Source organism: Coloeus monedula, assembly GCF_965178545.1.
Source record: "Coloeus monedula genome assembly, chromosome: 20".
NCBI lineage: Eukaryota > Metazoa > Chordata > Aves > Passeriformes > Corvidae > Coloeus > Coloeus monedula.
Genome location: NC_138800.1, coordinates 97,032 through 107,314, shown reverse-complemented (window position 1 = coordinate 107,314; position 10,283 = coordinate 97,032). Strand labels below are relative to the sequence as shown.

The window sequence follows — 10,283 nt, the reverse complement described above, 5'->3', positions numbered from 1 at the left end:
CCCCCCCCCCCCGGTGCCGGTCGCTGACGCGGCGGCGGGAACATGGAGACAGCGGCGGCGCTGGGTGGGTCGGGGCTGCCGGGCGCCCTTATCGTCCTCATCCTCCTCGTCCTTGTCCTGCTGCTGGCGGCCGTGCTGCATCGCTCCGCTCCGCGGGAGACCCCCGTCGCCCCGCAGGACGGTGAGTACCGTGCGGACGGTGGGGCGCCGGGCAGCGCGGAGCGGAGCGTAGCTGAACCGGACCCACCGGCCCCTCCACTCCCGCAGGGCCCAGGGCGAACGGGCATGCCAGGCCGGAGGAGCCTCGGAAGGCGAAGCCGGCGGCGAGGGCTCGCAGGGAGAAGCAGCGGCAGCACAGCTTCGCACACCGGCTGCTGGTAGCTGCCCTAAAGGTACCGCGTTTGCCCGGGGCCGGTGTCCCCCTCGATGCCCGTGTCCACCTCGATGCCCGGGCTGGTGTCTCCCCGGTGACGGTGTCCCTTCCGGTGCCTCTGTCCTGCCGGGGCCGGTGCAGGTGTCCCTCTCGATACTGGTGTCCCGCCTGTGCCGGTGTTTCCCTTCTCCCTCCGGTGCCGGTGTCCGCCTCCTACCCCCGTACTGGTGTCCCACCGCGCCCCCCTCCCATCCCACTCTCTCCCTCATCCTCCGTGACCACTCTCTGTCCGCAGGGCCACAGCAGCCCGGTTACCTGCCTGGACTTCAGCAGCAACGGCAAGTACCTGGCTTCATGCTCTGAGGACCGCACGGTGCGGCTGTGGAGCACCCGGGACCTGGCGGGGCGGGAGCACCGCTGCCTGCGCGCCAACGTGGGGCTGGACCACGCCGAGCTCGTCCGCCTCAGCCCCGACTCACGGTACGGCCGGACCTTGTACCGGCACCGGGATGTCCTGCAGAGCCACCAGTCTCACGGCCAAGCTGCGGTGGGATCGGTGGTGTTGCTCTGGCATGGGTGCAGGCAGCATCTCTCACTGGGTCATCACAGTATCACTGATCCGAGGCCTTTCCTGAAAGCAGATGGCACTTAATCACAGAATCACAGTAGTTCAAGTTGGAAGGGACTTCTGGAGATCATCTAGTCCAGCTCCTGGTGGGTTAATATGGTTTTCAGGGCAAATATCCCAGTCCCGAGCTTGCTGCACCCATGGAAGGTGTCTATTGAGGTTCCTGCCAGCTAACTTTGCAGCTGGAATGTGCTGCTGAGCCTCTCCGGTGGTCGGGGGGAGCTCTCACTGGGTGGGAAATTTGGTGGAAAAGTGTGTTTTGACTTTTTGAAGTGGCCTCTTTTAGAAAGAGAGGAAGTGATCTTGTTTCTTGGTGTGGGTAATAAATTCTGTTCTTTTTCATTCAGTGTTGCAGTCGAGCCAACACAGGGAGAGAACTTGGTGCCCTTGTAAATATTTTTACCTGCCAGCATATCCCTCTTCCCAGGTGCCCCTGAGTGACCTGGGCTGAGCTGAGGCTCAGAGCCTGTCCCTCCACAGGGCTTTCATTGTCTGGCTGGCCAATGCTGAGACTATTCGTGTCTACAAGATGACCAAGAAGGATGATGGCAGCTTCACCTTCACTGCAACTTCTGGGGACTTTCCAAAGAAGCACAAGGCTCCTGTCATTAACATAGGGATTGCAGAGACAGGTATGGAAATGAGCTGCTCACCTCTCCAGATCAGCTTTGATTTCCTTGTGAAGCTACTGGGTTCAAAGTGTTGGAGTTCTTGGCATTCTCAAGGCTGTGTACAGCACCACTACTGAACTCTGTAGTCTCTTAGGTTTTTTTTACTTAATTTACTACTGACTGAACCAAAAGGTGTCATTTTCACACCGATAATGTCCCTGTAACCAGCTCCCCGATATGCACAGTTTCTTAATTTACATTTTCAGGGATGCTGTTGCAAAGAGGTCTGGTCTCAATATTGAGAGGATCGCTGTTCTCTGGGCCGCCAGTCTCTCTTTAACCAGTCAGAAATCTCTCTAGTGAGTTCAAATGGTCTATCTTGAACTTCTGGGATCATCTAGAACAGAAGTGGGGGTGGGTGGGTGGAAATTATGTGTTAGCGGTGAGGGCTTGATGGATTAATTTGTCAGGTATGTGCCAGTGGGCAGTTGGAAGCAGGTGGATACGAGTTCACCTCTGTAATAGGAGAGCAGGGAAGATGTTAACTGAGACTGGAGCTGTGAAAGTGAAAACTTAAACCTGCAACAAGGTTTGCCTTTAGCTGGAAGGTAAACAGGCGACTCCCTGCCTGGGCTGAGATGGCAAAGGGGAAGTGGGAACAAGCAGGAGTCCAGCATGGGCACAACCAGCAACCATGGATCATGGTGGTGTGACTGGGATTCAGTTGCCTGCCTGCAATCCACAGCTTGAAAGGTGCTTATTCTCGAGCTGATTTTGGGCATGCAGGTCAGGTGGAGTGTGCTTTGTGCCTGTTTATGGAACAGCCCAGTGCTGAGTTCTGCACGTGGGGCTCAGGGTCCTGAGCACAGGGCACACGTGGGCTCAGTGCCTGCTGTCTACTTGGGAGCCAGGGGAGTACTGAGGCATAACCAGGAACTGAGTCTTCTGATACTGCTCTTTACTCTGTCCCAGGAGACTGACACTCCTTGGATTTTGGTGCTGCCGTTGGTTTTCTCCAGCTGCAGGGAGAGGTTGTCCTGGGGCTTCGTTAAGACTATGGCAGTGTTAGGTCTGGGGGCTCTCCTGATCTTTGCCTTTTTTCCCCAGGGAAGTTTATCATGACAGCTTCCAGTGACACCACCATCCTGATCTGGAGCCCAAAGGGAGAAGTCCTGGCCAGCATTAACACAAACCAGATGAACAATGCCTATGCCACAGTTTCACCCTGTGGAAGGTGAGTGACAGGCAGGATTCCAGGCTGCTCCTTTGCACAAGATAGCATCAGTTCAGACCATCGGCAGTTAGTTTTATTGTAATGCAATTTTCTGAGGGTTCCACTGAGTTTAAAAAGGTATTTTGTCCCCCTGGGAGATGGAGCTGATGTGGGCTTAAGCACTCGTGTGTTGCCATCCTGCCTCAGTGCTGCTGTTCTGGTAACCTGAGAACAGCTTTGGCCTCAGGTAGCAGAGGTGGGACAGAGCAAATGGCCTATGCAAAGAAAACATCACTTTGAACTTGTCTGTGACCTCTTAAAGGTTAATTATAAAATTAAAGGTTTTATTTCTGGGAGATCTGTTTATCGGGAAAATCACTTGCAGCTACAGGATGATTTGCCTTGCTCCTGGTGTGAGGAGTTTGGGGATCAAAAGCATTTAGCTCCTTTACTTTGACCAGAGAGTTTCTCATTCCTGAGTTGTTCTGGTGCCCTTCCTTAGTGTTCCCTTTACCAGCCAGGTTTCAGGGAAAAGTGGAAATTCAGCTGACCAGACTTGAGTGCAGGAGTCAGGACAGGTTTGCAGAGCTGCGGCCCTGCCTTGCTCAGGTCCTGTGTAAGAGGCAGCTCCTTGTTCAAGAGTGTCTGCTTGTTCCTTCATGTAGGTTTGTGGCATCCTGTGGCTTTACTCCCGATGTGAAGGTGTGGGAGGTGTGTTTTGGCAAGAACGGAGACTTCAGGGAGGTGACCAGGGCTTTTGAGTTGAAAGGCCACACTGCTGGTGTACAATCCTTTTCCTTCTCCAACGACTCAAGGAGGTACGTGTGTGTTACCTGTTCTGAGTTACCCTCAGGACATGTAAGCTTATCTCTTTCAGGGTGTACCAGCTGTATCACTGAGCTGTGGGGAGTAAAACACCACCCTGGGGAGCCAAATCTGGCTCGTGCCACCTGTGTATTCCCTGCTCATAGGAATCTCATGTGGTTTAACAAAACCAAATGCTGATGCTGTACCTGGACCAGGGCAACCGCGAGTATCAATCCAGGTTGGGGATGAACAGATGGAGAGCAGCCTGGGGGTGCTAGTGGGTGAGGGCTGGACATGACCCAGCCCAGAAACTCCCTGTGCCCTGGGTTGATCCCACAGTGTGGGCAGCAGGGGAGAGGGGAATTCTGCCCCACTCAGGTGAGACCCCACCTGCAGAGCTGCCTCCAGCTCTGGGGTCCCAGCACAGGAAGGACACAGAGCTGCTGGAATGAGTCTAGAGGAGGCACCAAGATGATCAGAGGGATGGAGCAGCTCTGCTGTGAGGAAAGGCTGAGAGAGTTGGGATTACTCAGCCTGGAAAAGAGAAAGGCTTCAGGTGATGTAATTGTGGCTTTCCAAGACCTGAAGGGAGCTGACAAGAAAGATGGGAAAGAGACTATTTACAAGGGCCTGGAGTGACAAGATAAGGGGAAATGGTTTCAGGCTGACAGAGGGATATTGGGAAGAAAGCCTTAGTTGTGAGGGTGGTGAGGCCCTGACACAGGTTGCCCAGAGAAGATGTGGCTGCCCCATCCCTGGAAGTGTTCAAGGCCAGGCTGGAAGGGGCTTGGAGCAGCCTGGTCTAGTGGAAGGCTTTTTTGCTTTGGGAAGAGAACGCGGACTGTACGTGTGTACAGACTCACGCTTCTGAACAGATCTCTCTCCACAGAGTATTCCTGGTTCATGGGCGGGGCAGGGTAAGAGGTGCCGCCCCTTTTCCATGCACTCACCGTGCTCTCTCGTGGCTGCAGGATGGCTACCGTGTCAAAGGATGGCACGTGGAAGTTCTGGGACACAGATGTGGAGTACAAGAAGCAGCAGGACCCATACCTGCTTCTGACAGGGCAGTGTGCGGTGCTGGAGCCGTGCCGCATTGCCCTGTCCCCTGACAGCCGCACGGTCGCTGTGGCAGGCGGCACAGACATCGTGGTGTACAACACACGGCGCGGCGAGGAGGAGGAGCGTTTTCTTGGCGTGCACAGCCACCGTATCGCTGACCTTGCCTTTGACACGACCGGCCGCTATCTCGTGTCCTGTGGGGACCGTGCTATCTGTGTCTTCCACAACACTGCCGGGCACCGCGCTGTGGTGGAGGAGATGGAGGCCATCCTGAAAAAAACTGGGAACAAAGCCACGCGGGAGAGGCTGGAGCAGCAGATCTCCAGCGCTCGCAAAGCGCTGGCTGCCATCTATGGCAAGAAACACTAAGCTATCCGTACAGCAGGAAGCAGCTGCGCTCTGCATTTGGGGATGGTTTTTTTTCAATAACTGTGAATAGCAGTAATAAAAGAGTGCCCGGTCCTTCCTTGTGTGCTCTTGTGATGGGCGGGGCAGGGCCGGGCTGTGGACAGTGGGGACTCACAGTATCACAGTCTTGTGTTGTTTTCTCCCACGGGCTTGGATCATCAATATCCTATGGGAGTGATTGCTAAGGCAGTGCCTACGAGTTTTCCTGAGCTTAGAAATGGGGTTTTTGTGGATTTAGGGTAGGTTTTTTGGTTGGGTAGGTTTTTTTCCAGGGGCGCTGCCTAAGCTCAATCTTTGATGCTAAATGCTGGGGTTTTTGCTGCAGGGGACGGGGCAGTGCTGTAACGGTGCAGCGGGCCCAAGGTGGCCCCAATTCCCCCGGCCCGGGGTCTCAGGGTGGTCTCAGTGGGGCGTGGAGCGGGACTTGCCCCAAAGGAAGATGGCGGCGCACCGTCGCCTCGCCTGCGCGTCGTTTCCGCGCCCGCGGAGGGGCGGGTACGCCTGCGCAGGCGCAGCAGCCGGGGCGTGTCCGGCGTGGTGACGCAGGACGCGCAGCGCGCGGGCGGGCCGCGCAGGGCGCGTGCGCGGGGCCGGGTGCGGCGGCGGGTGCAGCGGGGCCGGTGCTGCGGTGCTGCGCGCGCCATGTCGGGGCGCTCGGTGCGGGCCGAGACCCGCAGCCGCGCCAAGGATGACATCAAGAAGGTGATGGCAGCCATCGAGCGCGTCCGCAGATGGTGAGGGCGGGCCCGCGGGGGGGAGGGCCCCGCGGCCCGCGCGCAGCCAATCACCGCGCCGCGGGGTGCGACCCGGGAGTGCGCGCCCAACCAGCGGGCGGGGGCGGGGGGGCGGCGGCCAATGGGAGCGGGGCGGGGGGGGCGGAAGTGGCCGTGATGGGCGGGTGGTGCGGCCCGTCACAGCGCGGCGGGCGGGGCGATGCTGCGGGCTGCTGAATTGATGCTCCTCTGGGCCAACCGGAACGTGGCGGGGTGGCGGCGTTTGTTGCCACGGTGCCGCAGGCCCGGCCCGGCCTGTCAGCGTTGTGTCTCGCAGGGAGAAGAAGTGGGTGACGGTGGGCGATACGTCCCTGCGGATATTCAAGTGGGTGCCGGTGGCGGACAGTAAGGAGGTGGGTACCGCGCGTGGAGACGAGCCGGGAGCCACCGCTCACAGCCCAGCCTAGCCCCTTTAACAACTCCCCTTAAGCTGACCCCTGAGCCTTCCCCAGCTCTGCCGAGCCCCCCCAGCCCCACCGACCACCGAAGCCCCCCGAGCCACCTCCAAGCCTCCCAGCTCCACCGAACGCCTCCGAACCCTCCTGAGTCCCCTCCAGGTCGACTGCTGAGGCCTTCCCGAGCCAGCCACCGAGCCCCTGCTGAGCCCTCCCAGCCCTGCTGAGCACCCTTAAGGCCCCACCGAGTCCCCCCTGCCCTATCGAGGTGCCCTGAGACCCCCGAGCCCACCCAAGCTCCACCTAGCCCCTTCTGAAGCCCCATGAGCCCCTGTCAAGGCTTTTTTGGCCCCCCTCCTCCCCCCCCCCAGCCCCAACAAGCCCCTTCAGCCGACTTGAGGCCCCCAGAACTATAAAGCCCCTGCTGAGCCCCCTGGGCATCAGCTCCTCCTCTCTTTCCTGACTCCCAGTCTCTTTACAGATGGAGTTTTGCCTCTCACTTAGAAATGTGCCCCTAAAGCCAAGGGAAAAGGCCAGCTTGAGCACATCCCTCTGGGCTTCTGGAGACAGAAAGGGGAATGGCTCCTCTGGAGCAACCTGTGTTCCTTTGACCTTGTGTTTGTGCTTTTCTTTCTGTCCTCAAGAAAGAGAAATCCAAATCAAGTAGCAGCACCGTCCGAGAACCCAATGGCTTCCCAGCTGACACCTCTGCCAACTCCTCCCTGCTTCTGGAATTCCAAGGTGGGTCTGGCTGAGCTCCCTTCAATGTGGGGAAAGACTCTGAGGCTGTACAGCAGCTGGGAGTTGGGCTGATCCACTTCTGGATTGTCCCTGCCCAAACTGTTCATTTTTGTTATCAGAGAGTCTTAACGGGCTGTTTCTGGTATCTTCTGTGGGAAGCTTCACAGCCAACTGAAGGAGTGGGGTTTCCTGCTCTCCCCTTTCCAGTCTCTGCTGGGGAGAGGCCAGTAGCCACCTGCAGCCAAGCTTGCTTTTCTAGCAGTTAACCTCCATGGACCTTAGTGTGAAGGGGCAAAGGATGTCCCTGGCCTTGCTCTTGGTCCGGGCGCTGTACAGTCAGGAGAGGTTCCAGCAGCGCCGGACTCACTGCTGGAGCAGATTGTACACTTCTGCCCAGCCTCTGCTCTTCGTGTGGCTAAGGAAAATCGGGAGTGTGCTGGCATTTCCAGGAGATGCGTTGAGGTTATGTTGCAGGTCTGCAGTTTGGAAAGGTGTGTGCCAGGCCTGCCTCCTCACTGGGAGACAGGTGCTGAGCACTGATCCTGGTGTTGCTTCACAGAGGAGGAACAAAACCCTGGTACATGGCAGGAGATTCCTGCCCTCGGATGCCCAGGGCTCTCCCAAGCTGCACATGTGCGATTTGCCAGTGCTCATTCTCATTCCCAGGGCAGGAGCATTCCCTCTCCCATGGCCAGTTGTGTATGTGATTCCCACTGTGTTCTGGAGGGCAGTCCTGTGCCTGACAGCCCTTGGGCTGATGTGGAACAGTGAATATTTGACTCTCTGACTGTGCTCTGCCTTCACGGCAAGACCCCAGCTTGCAGTGCTGCCCTCAGATGCTTGTGCCCCTGGGTCAAGGTGCTCTTCTTCACCAGGTGCTGTTTCTGCAGATGAGAACAGCAACCAGAGCTCCCTGTCTGACGTGTACCAGCTCAAGGTGGACAGCAGCCCCAACTCCAGCCCCAGTCCCCAGCAGAGCGAGTCCATGAGTCCTGCCCACACGTCTGACTTCCGCACGGACGACTCGCAGCCTCCCACCCTGGGGCAGGAGACTCTGGAAGGTGGGTGCTGGGCTGGGAAGGGAGGAGGTGTATGTGTGGGTTCAGGGAAGGCTCTTGCAGGGCTCTTGGTGGTCTGGTGGGTGGACTTGGCACTGCTGGAAGCTGACAGGGCAGTGGGGACTTCTTTTGCTGGACATTCTGTCCTCACTCAGCACTGAGCTGGGTGCTGGGTCTGCATTTTTGTTGACCCACCTGTTTTCCCCAGAGCCCTCCCTGCCTTCCTCCGAAGTGGCAGATGAGCCTCCCACTCTCACAAAGGAAGAGCCAGTCCCCCTTGAGACTCAGGTAAGGGGAGGGGAATTGAAACCACTTCTAAATGTGCCCTTGGCCCTTTTACCCTTGTTGCTGCTCCTTGTAGCAGAAACATCTTGGTGGATGGACTTGCTCTGCAGTCCCGAAGTGCCCCCTGCGAGCTCCTGGAACCTCCTGGTTTCCCTGGTTCAGATCAAGTGTTGAAGTGTGAGGGAATGATGTGAGGCTGTGGGAAAGTAACAATTCTGGCAGGCTCCAGGGCTGGAGTGGGTTCCCATTCCTGGTGCCCTGGGGTCTATGCACAGGTGACAGCCTGAGGTGTCCCCATGGTGTGTCACAGCCTTATCTAGGTGTGCGTCGCTCAGTGTCACTGCCTGTGACCTCTGGCTCTTGCAGGTAACTGAAGAGGAGGAGGACTCCGGTGCGCCGCCTCTGAAGAGATTTTGTGCTGACCAGAACTCTGTGTGCCACACGGCCTCGGAGAGCTAACCTGCCTGGCCCGGCACCTTCGCCAGCCCCTTGCAGAGCCGCCTGGACCTCCCAGGACCGGCGCTTCCTTCCAGCCTGCCCCTTCCCCAGCGTTGGGGCTCCCACCACTTGCATCCAGTGCGCCCTTCCCTGCCCTGCCCTGCCCTGCCCGACGGATGGGGCTGCTGCCAGTACCTGCAAATTTGCCTCTATTTATTGGCTCCCTCTCTCCCTGCTCCCTGCCCTAGAGCTGGGGGTTCTCTGCTGGGTGGGCTGCATGCGTGGGGGGGTTCTCCACAGGGCTCCCTGCTCTCCATGGTCCTCCATGCATCCCCAGGACACTGGCAGATGCTGTTTGCCTGCTTGTGGCTCCTGTGCCTGCCCTTCCCCTGGGTGCTGGGAACAGGAGAGCCACCTTCCACCTGCTCCAGGTGATGTGTCCACTCGGTTGTGGGAGCAGGTGGTGGTGGGTGTGGGGGGCAGTGAGGGGAGGCCAGCAGGGACCCACTGGGACGCTGTGCAATAAGCTGCTAGTTTAAGCCATTCATGCTGGGAGAGAGGGGAGCGCTTTCCCCTCCCGGAGGGCAGGTACTGGCTGGCCTCGGCTCTGCCACAGGGCACAGCTCCAGCCGCGTGGGTTCTGCAGTCCCCCAGGAGTCGGCAGAGCAGGGGGAGCCGCTGCCCTGTGCTGGGGGTCCTTGTCCCGGCCTAGTTACCCGCTATCCCCGGGACGGGGAAGGAAGCGGCAGGGTAGGAGGGGAAGGAACCCCGGGAAGTGCTCCCGCCCTGGGGCTCTGCCGCCCCCCAATACCCGCTGCCCCCCCAGCCCCACTCTTCCCCCGCCGCCACTGCATGTCCCGCCGAGTCCGTGATCGAGCCTGGTGAAGCCGAAGGCGCGGCCGCGCGTGGAAGTGGAAAGTTATTTTAGCACTGAATAGAATATTTTTAAAATTAAACTATTTGAAATACAGATGCAGAGCACGATGTCGGCCGGGCAGGGCAGGGCCGGGTGGGGTGGGGAAGGGCTGTGCGGTGCGGGAAGAGAAGAGAAGGGAAGGCAAGGGAAGTTTCTGCTAAACGGCGCCCGGTGCCGCCACTCGGAGCCGGCCCGGAGCCCGATCCCCCGGGAAGTTCGGTCAGCGCCCGGCCCCGGTTCCCCACCCTCTCCTCCCTGCCGGTGCTCGGCGCTGTCCGGAGCGGGCGGGGGCGGCCCCGAGCCGAGGCGGCAGCAGCGCCCGGCGGGGCCGGCTCGGGGCGGGTGGGAAGAGGAGCCCGGGGCGGCCCCTCCGCCCTGTGCAGCGGCTCCCACCGCGGCCCCGGCCCCGGGCTCTGCCCGCTCCGCAGCCGTCCCCGCCCACCCGCGCGGCTCTGCCCGCGGCGCGGGGCTCCTCGCCCGCAGGGGCCGCGGGGGCCGGGAGGAATCGGCCGCGGCTGCGGGGATCGGGGATGTGCTTTGGACGTGACGTCAGGGCAGTGCCAGAGCGCCCCAGCAAT

At 59.3% G+C, this 10,283-nt stretch overlaps 2 protein-coding genes across 5 annotated transcripts; both read left to right on the top strand.

Moving 5' to 3' along the window:
• Nucleotides 1–23: 23 nt before the first annotated feature.
• Nucleotides 24–5,145, top strand: TBL2 (transducin beta like 2). Of its 2 annotated transcripts, XM_082294736.1 has the most exons (8): nucleotides 24–181; nucleotides 268–392; nucleotides 669–853; nucleotides 1,349–1,390; nucleotides 1,482–1,633; nucleotides 2,720–2,846; nucleotides 3,491–3,643; nucleotides 4,604–5,145. In XM_082294736.1, the coding sequence occupies exons 1-8, from the start codon at nucleotides 43–45 to the stop codon at nucleotides 5,058–5,060; spliced, it is 1,380 nt and encodes a 459-aa protein (XP_082150862.1). In that variant the 5' UTR covers nucleotides 24–42; the 3' UTR covers nucleotides 5,061–5,145. The 2 variants fall into 2 exon arrangements, with proteins under 2 accessions (XP_082150862.1, XP_082150863.1); XM_082294737.1 differs by lacking the exon at nucleotides 1,349–1,390.
• Nucleotides 5,146–5,657: 512 nt separating this feature from the next.
• BCL7B (BAF chromatin remodeling complex subunit BCL7B) lies at nucleotides 5,658–9,759 on the top strand. Of its 3 annotated transcripts, none has more exons than XM_082294728.1 (6): nucleotides 5,658–5,833; nucleotides 6,150–6,225; nucleotides 6,912–7,008; nucleotides 7,899–8,069; nucleotides 8,275–8,354; nucleotides 8,718–9,759. In XM_082294728.1, the coding sequence occupies exons 1-6, from the start codon at nucleotides 5,742–5,744 to the stop codon at nucleotides 8,808–8,810; spliced, it is 609 nt and encodes a 202-aa protein (XP_082150854.1). In that variant the 5' UTR covers nucleotides 5,658–5,741; the 3' UTR covers nucleotides 8,811–9,759. The 3 variants fall into 3 exon arrangements, with proteins under 3 accessions (XP_082150854.1, XP_082150853.1, XP_082150855.1); XM_082294727.1 differs by having other exon boundaries at nucleotides 7,884–8,069; XM_082294729.1 differs by having other exon boundaries at nucleotides 5,675–5,801; nucleotides 7,884–8,069.
• The last annotated feature ends 524 nt before the right edge of the window (nucleotides 9,760–10,283 follow it).

Excerpts from the sequence above, each read along its gene's own strand:
- TBL2 (XM_082294736.1), top strand. The coding sequence starts at position 43 with ATGGAGACAGCGGCGGCGCTGGGTGGGTCGGGGCTGCCGGGCGCCCTT. Across the intron at positions 854-1,348 it reads CGCCTCAGCCCCGACTCACG|TGTTGCAGTCGAGCCAACAC; the intron begins GTACGGCCGGAC and ends TTTTTCATTCAG. Across the intron at positions 3,644-4,603 it reads TTCTCCAACGACTCAAGGAG|GATGGCTACCGTGTCAAAGG; the intron begins GTACGTGTGTGT and ends TCGTGGCTGCAG.
- BCL7B (XM_082294727.1), top strand. The coding sequence starts at position 5,742 with ATGTCGGGGCGCTCGGTGCGGGCCGAGACCCGCAGCCGCGCCAAGGAT. Across the intron at positions 5,834-6,149 it reads ATCGAGCGCGTCCGCAGATG|GGAGAAGAAGTGGGTGACGG; the intron begins GTGAGGGCGGGC and ends TGTGTCTCGCAG. Across the intron at positions 8,070-8,274 it reads GGGGCAGGAGACTCTGGAAG|AGCCCTCCCTGCCTTCCTCC; the intron begins GTGGGTGCTGGG and ends TGTTTTCCCCAG.